The sequence below is a fragment of the Thamnophis sirtalis genome, unplaced genomic scaffold (genome assembly GCF_051295495.1).
Source record: "Thamnophis sirtalis isolate CommonGarterSnake01/CBP01778 unplaced genomic scaffold, rThaSir2_p1.2 scaffold_4, whole genome shotgun sequence".
Taxonomy (NCBI): Eukaryota; Metazoa; Chordata; class Lepidosauria; order Squamata; family Natricidae; genus Thamnophis; species Thamnophis sirtalis.
This window is the reverse complement of record NW_028261384.1, coordinates 89,085,352-89,104,820: the sequence shown is the minus strand read 5'-3', so window position 1 is coordinate 89,104,820 and position 19,469 is coordinate 89,085,352. Positions and strand designations below refer to the sequence as shown.

The 19,469-nt window shown below is 37.5% G+C and overlaps 1 protein-coding gene across 5 annotated transcripts in view; it reads right to left on the bottom strand.

The window, feature by feature from the left end:
• Positions 1–19,469, bottom strand: part of PARM1 (prostate androgen-regulated mucin-like protein 1) — a 36,427-nt gene that overhangs the window by 2,564 nt on the left and 14,394 nt on the right. For 2 of the 5 annotated variants that reach the window (XM_087713336.1, XM_087713338.1), the window contains exon 2: positions 2,704–3,456. In XM_087713336.1, coding sequence (XP_087569462.1) covers positions 2,704–3,456 — 753 coding nt within the window. Of the gene's footprint in view, positions 1–721; positions 801–2,703; positions 3,457–19,469 lie in introns of all 5 variants that reach the window. The other 3 variants (XM_087713340.1, XM_087713339.1, XM_014068000.2) reach the window with 3 other exon arrangements.

The window sequence follows — 19,469 nt, the reverse complement described above, 5'->3', positions numbered from 1 at the left end:
AAGATCCATATAATAAATGTAATCAACTATGATAGTTGAGAGGAAAAGATGAAGGTTGAAGGATCATGATTGGGATTATGGCATTTGTGGGGGAGTGAAAGTTTGTACTTGAACAGAGAAGAAGATGGATATTCAAATAGGAAAAAGAAAAAGAAAAGGGGGAAAGAAGGAAAGAGAGAGAAAAAGAGAGAGAGAGAAAGAAAGAAAAGAAATAAATAAAGAAGAGATGGAAAGGCAGAAAGCTTTAGAGTTGTGCGGAGAAGATCATCACAATATCACAATTTGGGTTGTAAAAAAATATGATGGGTACTAGCAAGAGATAACAGAACAGAGACAGAAGAAAATGCCAGGAGTGCAACAACAGGCGTGTAAAAACCTGCAGATAAGCAGGCAATAGAGGTATAGCTTTAGAATAGTAATGGTGCAGCAAATGAGAGAGAGGGGGGGGGAGGCTAAGAACCATTGGGAGGTACAGTGAGGGAATAATGTAAATGCAGAATAATAAAGGATTTAATGCAAGAACCAGTTAATACTGTGGCAATGTACAAAATGAATGTGGTCTTGTAATCATTTATATTGTATATAGAATGAGAGAAAATCAGCAATCATATATGACGGTGGGAGGGGGGACATGACGACACCCACTTTCAGTTCTAAAAACCATCTCAATCTTCCAAACAAATGATTGCTTCTCTTCTAATAAGAGCTCGCCAAATCTTACCTGATTTTTAAAAATGCAGCTATGCCAAATACCAATATAACCACAGCAATTACCGTTATAGTAATAGCTGCAATGCTTCCTGCATAGGAGAAAAGAATGCATAAATTGATTGGATGACTAGTTATCATTTCAAGGTATTCTTTGGATTTATATTAATAAAATATATTTGCACAATGTGTTCTGAAGTAAGAAATTTAGCAATGCAAAACTAGTTTTTAGGTATATAATGAGACGAAAATTATCTCAAAAAATGTATTATTACTACGCTGTGTAATCTACAACTCTTTACATCAACATATTGTAAATATATTCTTTGCATACTTTATTATTGTTTCACTTTCTTCAAAAATGCCAGATATGGAGTTATTACTTCAATAATGTAGTATAATCATCACAAATTGCACATACATAATTCAGTAAAAGCTGCTCCAACAAATCAGTATTGTTATGCACATACTAAAAATGGCAGAGTGAAGCTCCTTGCCTTAAGCTATGAAATGACTTCACTGTGTGTGCTTTTCAATGTCAATTTCATATTCTTAATTGGTTGCTAAATGCATTCTAGCTTCTATATTAGCTCAGAAAGGAAGAAAAGGAACTTCAGAAAGCAGGTAGTGAATGATTTCCTTTCTGGAGTCCTGAAAATTTTTAATTCTTCTTATCTGCTTGCCAAGGTTGAAGAAAAATGCTCAACTTCCATACTTGGTGTTCTCCATTTCATTGGTACTTGACACATACACATATCTCTTAAAAGGTTGTACTTGTTATTTATTCTCCTTGGAGTTATTTTACATATATAAACTAAGGGAGGGGGGAAGTAATTTCTTGACAAAAGTAGCATCCTAGAACTTCTGTGAATCCTTGTGAACCTGTCAAAACCAAGAAGGTTTCTTGCTTTGCATTTTCCTAAGCAATCTAACAAGAAAGGACTCATTGAAACCATTTAAATCAGTCAATAATAACTCTGAACCAGGTTTTTATGAGTGCTAAACAATAGGCATAAGAAAAGCACTTCTAAATCACATTTCCAGCTGGTTTGAGTTATGATTTAGTTTGATTACTGAACTGAATATCTTTTGTCTTAATTCAGAAAAAGCCTAGTAGTATCTTAGCCAACCAACACATGTTATTAAAGGTACAATATTTTGTGTTATCTTCATCATATGCAATAGAATAACTAATCATGTAGGATTTAAATTGGGATGATGTACAGGAGGAAGAAGAAAAGGGGAAGACAAAAAATAGTGGTTATGCAGATTGTTATGCAAATCACATATGAAGCAAATTATAAGCATGTTAGGAATTAACAATGGTAATATATTAAACACCTATTGTATTTCTTCTTTTAGCATCATCTGCAATCTTTTTATGAATGTGTGATGAGCAATTTCTTGCTCAATAGAGCTAATACTTTTTTTGACAAGTTTGACTACTTTGAGATCTAAAATGGAGCATCCTGGAAACCTGAAATTTGTTGATATTTATTGCTCACTATTTGTCTATCTTTTATAAAATAAAGTAGGAGATTAAAAATATTTAAAAATGGGCGCGCTTTTAAATCCCTTTTCATATATGTGTAACTTTGATTATGTTGAACAATCAAAAAACCTCTCCTTCTTTAAAGCCCAACTGGCTTTATTTTGGGATTAAGGAGTTCTTACAATATGCAAAATTTCAAATGAATTTAAAAGGCCATTCCATTTTCAAGAGACTGATTATTCATTATGTGTCCAAATGTAGTCAATGAGCGAGTGCTTTCTATTTTGTTATTTTTTTTCTTTTGTTTGTGAGCTACCCAAGGTTATATTGTATAAGATGAGAGGTTATATAAATTTATAAATAAATAAAATATGAATAATAGACATTTTTTTATTTTAAAATATTTTACTAGAAAGGGAAGTTCTTTCTCAGTGACAAGTAATGAAAAGAAAAGAAGACATAATATAATAATATTATTATAGGTATTAACTGTATTGGCTCACCTGAACTCAAAGCCTGCTGAACCTCTTGAATGGTTACCTCTGAAGAGTGTGTGGCATTGCCAATAGGAGTGTTCTCAACAGTTGTCTTACTTGCTGAAGTCCCTTGTGACTCTGTAGACTTTCCCACAGTGCTTGATGAGGTGAGTGGCTTAGTAGTTACTCCAGGCGTGGTTACTTCAACAGGGTATTTCTTGGATGTCACAGGTACTGTGGATACTTCAACAGGGTATTTCTTGGATGTCACAGGTACTGTGGATACTTCAGGGTATTTCTTGGATGTCACAGGTACTGTGGATACTTCAACAGGGTATTTCTTGGATGTCACAGGTACTGTGGATACTTCAGTATTTGATAACTGAGTAACCCAAGAGCTGGTGTAATCCTCAGGAGCAAATGTACTGCTTCTGCTGGATGATACACTCATAATACCTGAAGTGGTGGTGTTAGTTTTTGCTGAGCTATCAACTGGCATGTGTTCTGTGCTTTGTAATTTAGTGCTTGGTTTTGGTAACAAATTAGTTGTTGATACAGTCATCTCTGATGTACTTGATATGTCATTAGGTGTAGTCAATAGGTTTGTATCCTTTTCAGTAGTTGTTGGTGTAGTTGTAAAGGAAAGCGTAACAGGACTTGTAACTGCTTTTGTAGTTGATAAAGTGCTGTTGGATCTAGAGGTCTGGTTGGTTATTTCTGTTTTTACAATCTCTGAGATGGTTGATGTATCCACTAAGGAGATGGAATAGATATTTAGTCCTGCATAAGTGAATATGGACATGCATATTAGTAGTCTTCAAGACAACAGATTTACTTACATCATTGTCTTTTAGATATCTGAATTAACACAGGTACCATTATTAGTGGGGTGGCATGGTGGCTTAACGGTTAAGAAGCTGGGCTTACCATCTGGAAAGCTGGCAGCCAAGTTTGAAACCTGAGCTCTAGATATTGGAGTGAGTTCCTGCCCTAACCCCAGCTCCTGCCAACCCAGCAGTTCAACAATATGCAAATACAAGTAGATAAATAGGTACCGTTTCAATGAGAAGGTCACAGCACTCTGTGACATCATGCTAGTCACATGACCACGGGTCAATCACCTTGAAACATAGTTGAGCACCACCCCCTATAGTTGGCAATGACTAGCGGAATAAAATCTGCAAGGATTCCTTTACCTTTTCCTACTATAATAATGTATTATAATTATTTTAAATTGCTATTTGTTTTGCTTGCCTTGATTTATTTTCAATAAGTTAATTATCATTATCCAATCCTGAAGGTAAACTTAGGGCAGAACGAAAAACTTAAATAAAACAAAATGGAAGTTGCTATTTAGGCCTCTGGAGAAATGAAAGGACAGTAGTTGGATAAATTATTCAGATGAGAACTATATTTTCATGTTAGTATTTACACTCATCAAAATAGGGGTTCAAAAATACTAAATACTGGATAAATATTCTTATCAATATTATTCAGTGAAATAGGTACATTCAAATGAAAAGCAGGGCTGTAAACTAAGAACTAAGCAGAACAAATATTTCTCTAAATTGGCATTAGAAGACAATTAGAATTTCTCCAAATTCCTTAAAAGACTAGTCAACTAGGAAATAAGATTTACTGCCACTAGCAATAATTAAATTTCTGTTCCTCTTAAGCTTCTTTAGTGATAGTTTTTTTTTTAAAAAAACCCCCTCTAAGATGACTTCCAGTTGTATTTCCAGTGCCTTCGGAAGAGGCAAATTAGAGAAAATTTTTTTTGCACTCTGCAGACCTCCCAATTTTTTTGTCAAAAAAAGGGCATGCATAACCTTTAGGAGGCTTGTAGTGTGCTCCTGTGTGCCGGGGGGGGGGGGGGATTGAGCAAAAATCAGCCTGTTTTTTGCAAAAATGGGCCCGTTGTTTTGTAAAAAAAAAAAAAAAAGAGGATATGAATAGCTTTTAGGAGGCTTATAAAGTGCTCTTAGGGGCTGGGGGGGGGAATGGCCCGTTTTTTGCTCATTTCTGTCCTCCCCAGGTGCCAACAGCACTCTGGAAGTCTTCTAAAGGCTATGCACCGCCATTTTGGTGAAGGGAGCAGGGTTTGGGGAGGCAAAAAAATGCTGTATTCAGTGTATAAGACACACCCAGATTTTCACCCCCTTTTTGAGGGAAAAAGGTGCGTCTTATACTCCGAAAAATACAGCAACTATAAGTGATTACCCTCAAGTTCAAAAATTTAAGTTTCTTTAGATCAGGTATGGGGAACTCAAGCACAAGACTTCTATTGAACTCATCTCCTGCCTAGGAATATTGGTGGCACATAAAGATGGAATTCTGTCATCCCACATTCCTTGGCTGCAAGAAAAATGAACGTGGAAGCTGCTTAAAAAAGTATGAATTTGCTATGGAGTGTCACAAAAATGTGTGCAGTTATGCTAATGAAAGCATGTATTAGGCAACAAATGAAGCAAAAACTATAATAGGAGTAGACAAAGGAAATTATTTCTGCGTCACTGGAACATAGAATCATCATTTAGATGATTTGTGAGCAAAAAAAACTGCTTAAGGCAGTTATTTTAAGTCATGTATAAACTGACAGTGCAACAAATTTGCAACACTAGGTGTGTATGTGTGTCCGTGTGTCCGTGTGTGTGTGCGTGTAAATTTAGTAATTGGCTCATCTCCATTGGTTTCACAGGTGAAATAGGGGCTGGCTAGATCAGGAGTTTAGACTTTATGGCCTTTTCCAATTCTATGATTCTTTATATAACAGTTGTGCTTGGATATTACTTAAAAATGCTGTCTTAATGATGAATTATACTGAACATTTTGATTTCTCCTGCCAGAAGAGGTGACTGAAGAAACCAACATGACTTGATCCTTAAGAAATTAGAGATATATGTCAAAATGTGTTCTCAAGTTATTAGGAGAGCAACAATCTAACTAGAGAACCACATGACTCAAAACCTTGTGTTGGCAACCTGTAGTACCAACATGCCGCTCTCAACTACTTTTTGCAGATCTTAGACATCCATTAAACAACAAAGGAGAAACTTGTTTCCCAGTAATTGAGATGAAAACTAAATCACAATGTGATATTTACTATAATGTTTTAAATTGTGCATTTTAAACTTCCATAGCACAGTGAAAAAATAAAAATCCACATACTACACCTAGAATGAATTATCTCTACAGGCACTGAGTGATCTTTTCTACTTTGTGGTTCCCAGGACCTGGAATGGACCTTCCATTAACCAGTGGCTCTCAGCTGCTCAGGCTCAGAAAATGGATTTGCATGTAAGTTGCATCTAAATAAAGAACTTGTAAGAGGAAAGCCATAAGGGACATGGTGGCTCAGTGGCTAAGACGCTGAGCTTGTAGATCAGAAAGGTCAGCAGTTTGGCGGTTTAAATCCCTAGCACCACGTAACGGAGTGAGCTCCCATTACTTATCCCAGTTTCTGCCAGCCTAGCAGTTCAAAAGCATGTAAAAATGCAAGTAGAAAAATAGGAACCACCTTTGGTGGGAAGGAAACAGCGTTCCGTGTGTCTTTGGCATTTATTTATGCCGGCCACATGACCATGGAGACGTGTTCGGACAGCACTGGCTTTTTGGCTTTGAAACGGAGATGAGCACCGGCCCCTAGAGTTGGAAATGACTAGCACATATGTGCAAGGGGAACCTTTCCCTTTCCCTTAAGAGGAAAACCATGTTAATCTATGACAGTGGAAAAAATAAATCTAATGGCATCCTTTCAGAATCACAAATTTTATTAAAAGGCTTAAGCTTTCAGGTCCCTTTCCAATAAATCATATATAATATTTGGATGGTACTTTTTCTTGTGACTTTAGGTGGCTTACAATAAAACTTCAGTGTTAAAAATCTCTTTCCCATTTTTCTTGTGCATGTTTTCAACGTAAAATGTTTGATTTCCATATTTCTCTAAGCTCTAGGGAGCTGCTAGTAGTCAATGTGAACAATATTTAATATACTTTGGTTTCTTTGTTGTTAAGCTTTAATGTCTTTGCCATGGTTCAGCTGCTTTTAAATGTCAAAACAGTAATTAAGAATGTCTCTGACTAGAGTTATTCTGAAACTGACATCTAAGAAGAAAATAATCAGCACCTACAATCAATCAACTTTGCTTGCGGTTAGTTTTTTTTTTTTAAATAATGTTAATGGTGCTTATAAACATTCTTGTCTTTCTAACCTGCTTTCTAGATACCTTTCAAGTTGGCTAAAATTCAATTTTAACATTTCTCTGTCTTAATTGCAAAAAAAATGTAATGTTTGCTTTGGGGTTTTATAATCAACTGTAACCTCCAGGTCAGATTACTTCTAGGTCATTTTTGAGAAGGGAGACTTTGAAACTGTTATAAGAGAAAAATAGCTTAATGCAACTTCAATTGCTGCTCATTTAGTATAGTCTATGTATGGTTTCTATTTTCACCCTGAGAAACAGAATAATAAGAGTTGGAAGAGACCTTGGAGATCTTCTAGTCCAACCCTCCGTTCAAATAGAAGACCCTATACCATTTCAGACAAATGGTTGTCCAATCTCTTCTTAAAAACCTCCAGTTACAGAGCAGAAATTTTCCAATCCCGTTTTTGAATTATGTGGAGAAGCTGACGAAAGGATTTTTGCTGTCATGTGAAATGACATGGAACACTGAGTAAGAATTACTCTGACGTGCATTGGTTATTTTCCCATGAAGGTTAAACTTCCTAATATTTACTTCAACATTAAACTCAAGGGTCAAGCAGGCTGCACATCAGGGAACATATGTGTCTATCAGGGAACATATGTGTATGTTGTTTGGAGACGGTTGCATAGGTATTCCGTTTATATCTGAATCTGCTATCTGAACTTTATGAAAAACTGACATTGATAAGAGCGCTCTTGAAATTTATAAGTCCTTTCCCTATGAAACCAATTCTGTCTGCTGTGAAGTGTGGATTCCCTCAGATAGTTTGCAGGAAATGATACAGTGAAGAGAGGAAAATACAGAAAATATATAGAGAAAAATTTCTTTCTTGAGGCTTTTCTGATTAGGTTTGATGTTTCTTCGGTATTTGACTTCACTTGTGTTCATGCTTCATTTCAGGGTTCAGTATGAAAATTTTAATCATTCACCAACATATTTGCTTCTGGGAAGTGTTGTCCCTCTTTTTTTATGTATACTACTGAATGCTAATCAGCCTGGCATCAATACCTGTGAAGATCCGGGAAAAGATAATCAAGCAATAGATGTGCGGACGTTTACAAACAACCAAGGCTATTATTAGAAGCTAACATGAGTTTCTCAAAAACAGACCATGTCAGAAAAACATTACTGTATTCTCTAAATGAGGTGATGACCCGGGGCGAGGCACGGAAGCCACACAGCCAGAGAACAGTTCTAACTCCCCTTTATTGCTCCAACTTTCCCCCAAACATCCCCACATTTACTGCAAGTCCTGGAGCAAAGCTCTCAGACGCACCTCCGACAGCCTCTGGCTGCAAGTAGTCCGTTAAGCAAAGTTAGCAAGGCAGCAACCAAGGAAAGAAATCCAGCGCAGCAGGCAAACCAGGCAAGGCCCACAAGAACAAAGCACAGCAAAATCCAGATGTCAGCAACTGCATGGGAGGCTCCATGGATTCAACACTTGTTTCCGACAAATGCCCGTCCCAATAGCGTCTCTTTAAATCTCATTCCCCAGGCTAACCTTGGGAAGAGGGGTGGGGTGCCTTCCTCCCAAGTTGTCAAGATGCCCTACACTGATCCTGTCTCCTCTCCATTCTTCATGCTTGGGGATGAGTGGGGGAAGATAATTGCTTGTCACCAGAGCTCCATCGCTCCTCTCCTCCAGTGCCTGCCTTGTCCTCACCCCTCGCCTGGTTCTTCTGCACCCCTCTTCCTCACTGATGACTCTTCCCAAGCACAAGGAACCCAGGACTGCCTTATCTTGCTCCTCCGGTCGTTCCTCTAGTTGTTCCTCCATTGGCCCTAGCTCTGTCTCGTCCGCCTTCTCAGACTCCAACAGGGCCATGACACAAAACGATTAAATTAGTGGAACAGTGAAATACTGTGGGCATAATATAATTGAACTTCATTAAGGCATTAAACAAAGCAGACCACAGTCTACTTTTTGCTAATATAAAAAACTATGATAGCATCACTACCAGATGAATTTGTAACTGGCTAACCAACTGTACTCAGTGTGTACTAATGGAACTACATCTACATGAAGGGAAGCATGCAGTTGAGTACCCCAACATTCTCTCTTGGGTCCAGTATTCTTTAACATCTTCATAAAGACCTAGCAACCCCAGAAGGAAAACAGAAGTCATCTACAACATACAATGTTAAGAACTGCAACAACCACTAGATAGGACAAACAGGCAGAAGACTCGCAGAACATATCCATGAACACCAACTGGCAGTCAGAAGACATGACAAAAAGTCTTTAATTTCACAACATATAGACAGATTTAACCATAGTTTCAGTTGGGAAAATGTGTCAATTATAGACCAGGCCAATGCCAGGGAATTTCTAGAAGCTTGGCAGTCTCAAAAATCAGCAATAAAGGTAAAGGTTCCCCCACACATGTGTGCTAGTCATTCCCGACACTAGGGGGCGGTGCTCATCTCTGTTTCAAAGCCAAAGAGCCAGCACTGTCCTTAATGTCTCTGTGGTCATGTGGCCAGCATGACTAAATGCCAAAGGCGCACGGGACGCTGTTATCTTCCCATCAAAGGTGGTCCCTATTTTTCTACTTGCATTTTTAAATTGCTTTCGAACTGCTAGGTTGGCAAAAACTGGGAGAAGTAACAGGAGCTCACTGTGTTACACAACGCTAGGGATTCGAACTGCTGAACTTCTGATCGACAAGCTCAGCGTCTCAGTTACTGAGCTACCCTGTTCCCAGCCATCAATAGACATATCTATAAATTAACTATAGATTATACTGTAGTTGTCAACTCTCTGTGTTGACATTCCACGCATACAGTCAGCGGAGCTGGATCAATAGTTATATAACTATAGATTAACAACCTCTATAGACTATGCAAAAGAGATAATTAACCAGCCAAAAGAGAAAAAGACTCCAGCACTTCTCCACTAGTAATCAGCGCTCAGATCAGCAAAGATTAACTCCAAAGTTAACTTCAGACCAAAGGTGGGTTGCAAACTGGTAGTGGTGGTTGCAGGAGGCTCCGTCCACCTGCCCAGACACTTCTACGCATGCACAGAAGCGTTGCGCGAGCACGCACATGAGTACAAGCAAACCAGTAGTAAATCAGCTAGCAACCCACCACTACTTTACACCAACAATCAAGTAAGCAATACCCCAATCAAGAAACTGCCAAAGAGCCATCAGTAAACTGCCCATCCAAAGAATCTCTAAGGCCACCTACACCTACATAGACAAGGAAGACATCAGAATATAAACTTACAGCAAACAGCTTATTCGCACTGATGATGTTACCTAGGTAAGGTAATGAAATGTTTGCAAGAAAACAAGCAAGCTCAGAGAGCACCAAGGACCCCTCATTTCAACCCTGAGCTACAAATATTCTCTTTTATTGGTATCCTCATAAACAATTTAAATGAAACGATATAAGGGGAACTCATCAAATTTGAAGATGATACTAAGTTAGCAGAAAGAGACACACTCTAGAAGATAGGCAAAAATTGAGAAAAAAACCTTGACAAACTTGAACACTGCACTCTATTCAACACAATTCAGTAGTGAGAAAATAAGGTCTTAGGCAAGAAAAATCAAATGCACAGGTACCGAATAGGTGAGGGGGAATCTATGAGTCCTAATGGATAACCACTTAAATATGAGCCAGCAATGTGTTGCAGGTGTCAAAAAGATAATGAAATCCTAAGCTACATCAACAAAAGGGTACTATCAAGATCACTTGAAGTGTTGGTACCCCTTTATACTGCCTTGCTAAAATCATACTTGGAATATTTTATTCAGTTGTGGCTGCCACCATATAAAAAAGATGTTGAAACCCTAAAAACAGTACAGAGAAGAGCAAGAAAGCTGATTATGGGGCTGGAGATTAAAACATATGATGAATAGTTGCAGGAACTGGGTATGTGCTGTCTCTAATGAAGAGAAAGATTACAGCTTGAGCTGAGGGTTGGATAGAAGACATCCCTTACAATTCAGTTATTCTTTTAAATCAAAACCAAATTGTTCTGCATTCTGATTTGTAATGGAAGCAGCGTAGAAAACAAATTGTTCTTCATCCATTCAATGATCTTACTTTTAGAGAAGAGCAATTTCAGAAAGATAGCTTATCTCAATGTGTGAGAACATCATCATTGTGTTAAGTAATCTTAGGCTATTTGAAAAGAGAACATTAGTCAAATTAATGATAGAAAAAGGAGGGAACTGAAAGATGAATCTTTTGATTTAAGTGGAAGGCATTTTTAATGGTGCTGTTGATCTGCCCTTCCCTAACAAGTCACCTCAGCATACAAGAACTTGATAATCTTAAATCTTGTTCATGACAATGCCATTGGTGTAGGACAACCTGTAAGGAATAGCACAAGTAGAAAATGTTATCTGGATGCTAAACCCACAACAGGTTTAATTACTGGAATATCAATGGAAGCAGAGAGCTAATCATATGATATATTTGAGACCTGACACCAATGTGCCTATTATGTTCTCAGGAGGTTTTAAGGTACATTAAAGTTATGTTAAAAGACCCAAGTATTTATCAGTCCCAAAGAGAATAATGCCTTTAGCACTGTTTTGGGCTCAACTTTGTGCAAAATGCAAAATGATTACACACACATAAATAAATATTTCCATCACCACACAATGGGGATGAAAGGATGTAGACCTTGAAACATGAAGCATGTTTACTTATGTAAACATCTTGGATACAGTTTGCTTTATTGATCAAATAATACAATGAAATTGTGTCTGGTTGATACCATCCAGAGTAGAGACATCATTTAGATGAAACAGTATTCCAGCTTAGCATAAAACAGCTTCCTATGATTCTTTCTGCAGCGTGCGGGATCATATTAGTAACTTTGTGAGGTTACTAATGAGTGAGGTCCATAGGAATAGTGAGGTCCATTATCCCTAATGTACAGGATGTCCTTGACTTATAAACACAATTGGAACTGGAATGTCTATTGTAAGAAGTTGCAGTTGTAAGATGAGTCATCATGTGATCAGACTCAATTTTAATATCAATTTTTACCAAGGCCATAAATTAATTAACACAGTTCTGAGTATGAGTTCAAATTAACCAACTGCTTTTTTTGCCAGAAACCAGGGAGAAAATAGCAAATGGCAATCACATGACCATTAGACACTGCAACCAATCAATAAATGTGAGCTGTTTGCACCTGATTGCAATCATATTTAGGTTGTAATTGACTTTTCCAGAGGCCATCATTAATTTGAACTGTTAAGCAAATGGTTGTAAGTCAAGAACTACCTATACTAGTCAGCTCCCTGTGCTAACTGATATTTCATTGAAGTGCATATAGCATTATTTGTAGAAGATGTGACCTGCTGCCATTGAAAATTGTATATGCAGTATGTATGCCTAGAGATCACCAGTTATGATAGAAGGATCAGAAATATTGCAAGATTCAGAGGAAAAACTTCCAATCTGGAAGCTCCATAATGTAGTTGAATGTAACTTTCATCAATCCCAGTTGATTACTGGCTGCATTGAATGCAGAGAATCCAATGGGGTGAGAAAGTGTTGCATATATCAAATGAAAATATTGTTGCACAATCACAACACAAATTCTGACCCACACACATGATGTGTGTCATGATGTTGCATGCACATATAAAAGAATCAGAGCTTATGTTTCAATATTGCTTTAGTTATGTCTATGGAGATTCTCAGTCATTCAGGTCATGGTTGTCCCAAAGGTACTTTTTCAAGAAGCAACTAGACTTTCTGGGTTTTGTTTTGTTTTTGAAGACATTTTGCTTCTCATCCAAGAGGCTTCTTCAGCTCTGACTGGATGATGAGGAATGAAAGTATTTATATTCTTTGCAGACACATGGTCATTTGAATTCTTTTTAGGGAGTCATTGCAGTTACCTGGAGGTTTATCTGTGTAGTCAGGATCACCTGAGTAGTGCAAATGGGTGTAGAGCCTTCTTGGAACTGTTGAAATGACTGTGTTGTAGACTGGAGATAGATGATGTCATGTCCCTCCCCCTCTGTTGAGGCCATCTATGTCAAAATTGAACAGCTCTATCTCAACAGAAGAAGAGGGATACAACATCATCTACAGTCATCATCAGTCTACAACACAGTCCTTTCAACAGTTCCAAGAAGGCTCCACACCAGAGGTGGGTTGCTCCCGGTTCGGCCAAACCGGTAGTGACAGTGGCGGGAGGCTCCACCCATCCACTTCTGTGCAAGCGCAGAAGCATTCCACGCACACATGAGCCCGAGTGTGAGACAAGCGAACCAGTAGTAAACCAGTTAGGAACCCATCACTGCTCCACTCCTATTTGTACTATTCACATGACCCTGGGGACACATAAACCTCCAGGTGGCCTCAATGATTTTCTAAAAGAATGCAAATGACCACTGTCTACAAGGAGTATAAATCCTTCCATTCCCCACCATCCAGTCAGAGCTGAAGAAGCTTCTTCGATGAGAAGTGAAACACCTTAAAAAACCCCAGAAAGTCCAGTTAGCTCTTGAAAAAGCACCTTTGGGACAGTGCTTTAGTTATTTTGTCAAAAACATCAGGTTGTATAGATGCCTCCGATTGAAAGAGCTTGTTAGGAATTCTATAAACAGATAGGATAAACAATTCTAAGCTGAAAGAATCAAGGATTCTGGAATCAGGAACAAACTAAGCTAAGAACCTAATCATATGTGACTAGGTTTAGCTTGCCAACACACCTGTAGCAACATTCTGTACTTGATAGTACACATGAAAAACTCAAGGCTGCAAAAAGAAAACATAGCAGCTGTAGATCTGAAACGGAACAATTATGCAACTGTTGCTTGATGTGACTATTAGCACAAAATACCACACTTTCTGGTTTACATGGTAGAAACTAAAACATTCTTATCCTTCCAGTTTACACAGGAAACATCAAGCAAAAAACTCCCATTTACCTGTCTCTTAACTCTGTATTTATGAAGGTCCTTTCCAGCAACTTAATCAACAAAATATTTGCTGGAGGTAGGACTAAATTTGATCAGAGTGGGAATATTTAGCCCTTTCCTCCCACACTGGATCTTAAACTAACATTATATTCCTGAAGTTATTACTTATTTTGCAGGAAGGGAAGGGAAAGAGTTTAACTCCTGTACCTGCTTATTAGTTTTTCTTATTAGCTTTGTAGGAAGGAGGTAAGCTTAGGAAAATAGCTTGGGAGAAAAAGTTTCACTCTTCTCACCGTCCATGTCTTAATCAAATTAATAACCTCAAACAGCTTTTCTCAATTAAAAAAAAGTAAGCAAGTCAACTGTTTTGTTTTAGAACATAAAAAAAGTCCAAACCTTTGATTATAACCCCAAGTCACATATTCATCCATCCAGAAGAACAGTAGGCATTGATTTGTGAGACCAAAAGTTTTCTTCCCTTTATTGCTATTTATTCATTCATTTATCTATTTACATATAATCTCCTCAGGGCTTGACACCCGCAAACTTAGAATATTTTAAGAATATACTTTTTAAACCTGTCCTTAAACTCTGCTAATCACTCCCATAAACAATACGTAGGGTTTTAAATTCAATGACATCACTACTTGGCGCCAAAACTAACATTGTCACTGTCATAATGCAGGAATCCAGTTCAGATAATCATATTCTTCTGTAGAGTCTTGCAATTCAACAGTGGTGATTCTTATGAAAGCAAATAATGTTTTTTTTTTACTAAAGATATTGCTTGAAGTTGTTAGATAAAGAAACAAATTTTCTTTTGACAAAAGGATCTTGTTTTCATGGCTGACAATCTGTTTCTTAGTCTAGGTCCTTTCCTTGCTATTATACAGGTAGTCCTTGACTTATGACACAATTGAGCCCAAAATTTATATTGTTAAATGAAACATTTGTTAAGTGAGCTTTGCCCCATTTTATGACCTTTCTTTGCCACATTTGTTAAGAGAACCACTTCAATTGTTAAGATTGTAACCAGGTTGTTAAATGAATCTGGCTTCCCCATTGACTTTGCTTATTAAAAGGTGATTAGATGACCTCAGGACACCGTCATAAATATGAACCAGTTACCAAGAATCTGAATCCAAAACATCATGTGTCTATGGGGTTGCTGCAACAGTCATGAGTATGAAAAATGGTAATAAGTTACTTTTTTCAGTGCTGTTGTAACTTTGAAATATTATTAAACAAACTATTGTAAATTGAGGACTACCTGTATTAAGGGAGAAAATAACACTAAAAATACGTAAACCTTGAGAAGATCCTAGTAAAAAGAGAGATAGAGATGTGGGAGAAAGGGGAAACTAGTATTGCCTCATTCCTTTCTCTTCTTCCTCCCCCATTATGATGCAATGAAGATCTCATATTTGACTTCATACCTAAATTAATTTTAAGATTCCATCTTAAACAAATTCTCTAAAATTTACAGGTCTTCTCCTTAAAAAAAAGATGATTGGTATAAATAATTATTGTGACTATTGTGGTTTGTAGCTACAGCAGGTTATTTATTTTGTCATATTTATAAGCCACCAATCTCACAGACAAGTGATTCTGGGAAGCACTGTAGTCCAATACCATGTATCTATTTTTCAGAATATAAGACACACTGGAGTATAAGACACACTAAGGTTTTGAAGAGGCAATTTTTAAAAAAAGTAGGTAGGTAGGTAGGTAGATAGAGGGATAGAGAGGGACAGAAAGAGAGAAATACAGTAGGTAGGTAGGGAGAGAGAGAGAGTAGTTAGGCAGGTAGGTAGATAAAGGGAGAGAGAGAGAGAGAGAGAGAGAGAGAGAGAGAGAGAGAGAGAGAGAGAGAGAGAGAGAGAGAGAGAGAGAGATACAGTAGGTAGGTAGGGAGAGAGTAATTAGGTAGGTAGGCAGCAGAGGTGGGTTCCTACCAGTTCACACCTATTCGGTAGAACCGGTTCATCAAATCTACCAAACAGGTTAGAAGATGCACCATCAGTGGACCCGGAAAGCAGGCCACACCTACAGAAGAGGTTCCAAAAATTTTTGAAACACCACTGGTAGGTAGATAGAGGGAGAGAGGGAGAGAGAGAGAGAGGGAGGGAGGGAGGGAGAGTAGGTAGGTAGGTAGATGTTTCCAGGTGTATTTATCAATTTGTTGGAGAAGGAAATCGCTGACAATCTGCAGCACCTAAGACTTTCTTTCTGCTGGCACAGCACTTGATCAATATAATTCTCAGCAATCAGTTAAAGAGCTTTCCAAAAGGAAAAAAAAATAAGTTTTTGCACCCTGCAAGCCTCCCAAAACGGGCCTGTTTCCCTCCCCAAAAGCATGAATAGCCTTGGGGGGGAGCTTGCAGAGTGGCGCCGTTTTCCACAAAAATGGGCCTGTTTTTTGCAAAATAATTGCATGCACAGCCTTATGGAGGCTTATAAAGTGCTGTTGGGGGCTGGGTGGGGCCAAAAAATGGCATGTGTTTCCCTCATTTCTGACCTCCCCAGCCCCCAGGAGCTCTCTGAAAGTCTCCATAAGGGTATGCAGAGACATTTTGGTAAAGGGGTGGGCTTTGGGAGGCAAAAATGGCTGTATTTGATGTATAAGATGCACCCAGATTTTCAGCCTCTTTTTTGAGGAAAAAAGTTACGTCTTATACTCTGAAAAATACGGTATGTTATTATGATGCAATGTCAATGTCAAAAAGGGCTTATATGTTGCTTTTCTTATTCATCTGCTTTCATGTTTGTTTATTTTTCTTGCAGGCAAAGATCTATAGCTTATTTTGCATCCTTTCCTGTCTTTAGGTTTTTTCCATATTTCCTCACTTTGGGGAAGCATGTAACCCATATGTTATGGGAGTCTCCACCAGTTCGGATCCACCAAATATAAGGAAACTAGTCTCAGAGTTCCAAGTCACTGATTGAATGATGTTAATCTTGGCCTATATTAATGAAGCTTTTGAAAAAAAATAGAAGGGAAATTCTAATATTTTTGCTATAAGTTTGTAGTTCTCTTTATATCTGATAACTGCATTAAGCACAATTTTTGTATATTAATGAAACATAATTTTCAATGGATAAATTTATGCTAATAATTAGAAGACTAACATCTAATTAAACTGTCTAAAATAATCTGTGGAGATAATAAAAGTATTAGTAAAGATGAATGTAAACTACCCTTTGGAGCAAAAGAAGATATACATTATTTTTACAAAATCCAATATTAAACTGCAGCCACCTTGATCTAGGACTTAATAGTACATAACCTGCCACCCCATATCTGGATCCAAAATAACAACTATTCATTAATTTCCCACATCATTAGTTAGTCAAGAAAGCTGGCCCTTAAACAATAACATCACAATCTCTGTTGCTTACTTTGAATTAATGTGGGCTGAACAGTTTCTATCACCTAGAGCTGTGATGGCGAGCCTATGGTTTGTGTGCCAGAGGTGGCACACAGAGCATTCTTTGTGGGCACGTGCACCATTGCCCCAGCTCAGCCAGCTGGTTGTTGGGTTTCCGACGTGCGCATGCATGCCGGCCAGATGGTTATTGGGTTTCTGGAATTTTGACGCATGCACCTTCCAGTTTGGGCCCTCTGTGTCTAAAAGGTTCACCATCACTAACCTAGAGAAATGAAAATAAAGACTACCTACTTCTTGAATAGCTTAACTCAGTGTGCCTTAAATGTGGCTGTAGGACCCCTGAGAGTCTCTCAAAGCCCTCTCAGGAATCATCTCATAATCAAGACCATTTGCCATTTTTTGCTGAAAAATAATATGTTAAATTGTCCCATCAAACAATCATGTTAACTAGTAGCAGCAGATAATGCATTGTTTTAATTTCAATAGGGCAAATATCGATAAATAAAACCTCTACAAAGAAAAGCTTTTTGGGGGCCCTCCATAATTTTTAAAAGTGGGTATAAATCTTGAGATAAAAGTGGTTTAAGAAACACTGGCTTAATTCAAACTCGCATCTTAGGCTGAGAGTAGTTCTATTACTTTTCCATACACCATAAATCCATATATTTAGAAAGCTAGTTTTTATGGAGTAGAGGTTTCATATGGAGGTCCATTTGTAGAGATCCATTTGTTTTCTATAAGCACATTTTAAAAAACTAAGTCTGAGAAAGTATAGTCCAGACAGAAGATTACCACTCTACTGAGACATCGATCAGTGCCTCAAGAGCTTGATGGCCTTGAATGTTAGATAAAGGCATGTGGAGCATTTAAGTTGCAGCCTGGGGATTTTGCTAAGTGATTCCGGTACAGAGCCATAAAAAGCTTGAACATGCTTCACTATACTGGAAGAGATATGGGAGAAAAATAGAGATTTCTAAGCTTCCCTCTCCAAATCTATTTGTTCATGATTTAAAACAGCCTGCATTTTCTCAAAGTAATTGGTTTTCATCTACCAGGAGCCATACATCCCTGTCTTCCTTGAATAAATCCTGTTCTAGCCAGCTGCTGTTTTAGACCACATCCCTTCACCAGGCCCAAAAGAATTGCCAGCCTAATAAATAGGCTTCTCTGCCAGGCCTGTTCTGTTGAGCAGAACAATCTGCTTTGTGTCACTAAGTCATTCTGACAAGTCAGCTGATATTTCAACATGCAGTCCTTGGAGGTGATGAGGAATGACTTGTATGTTCCACCCCGCCCAAATACTTCCTGTAAGAATCCGACAATTAACATCAGCTATAACGAAAGTGCTTTCAAATCCAATTGTGCTTTCAGCATAAACATATTTAACAATGTATTTTAATTACACTTCTGTAATTTCACTGTTGTCTTAGGTCGCTGTTCCATGTTTCTGCATAAAAGCAACAGTAAAATAATATTGATCTAAGACTTTGATTACTGGACTGATTCATTTTTTTATTCTTTTCTATTTTGAACAGTGAACAAAGAATTTTATTTCTTAGGATTTCAGAGAATATCAGAAACCAAAGTAAATATTGAACAAGTCACCTAGTAGTCAGAGAAAGGAGTTTAGCTTGCTGTTCCACATAAGAAAACAGCAGAAATGGTTCCAAATACCAATTGTTCTATAAAATATATAAGTTAAAAAAGCAAACAAGGGTGATTCTATAGATTTGCATAGCTAGCTTAATTTCTATGGGCTACAAAAGTTTACTCTATAAGAAATAAATGTAAATGTCTTGTTTATAGTTACTGCCACTGAAAATTGCAGTGTTGTGGATTTTAGATGAACTCTTAAGAGTATTGAAGATTTTTTATGTACAACAGCAACATTTCAAACAAAAAGACTGGTAATAATAATAAAAAACACAATGTGGAACCAACTACAGTAAAATTAAGATCATGTTTTTGCAAAAAGACCTAAATTGCTTGCCTAGAAGATAGTTGGCCAGTACATTGAACAAGTTAAATCCTTTAAATATTTGGACATGGTTTTCTATAACTCTACTAAACACAGTGCATATCAAAACTGTGTTAAATGGACTAATGATGAAGTAATGAATAATTGATACATATATGAATTGAAATGTTCAATAACTACTTGGATTAACAATGGAAAACTATTTCTGGAGTTGAATATGCAACACTATAAGTATTGTATACTCTATGGATGATTAATATTAGCGGTAACCTGAACACATAATGCTCAATGATAACGATGTATTTAGTTATGTGATTAA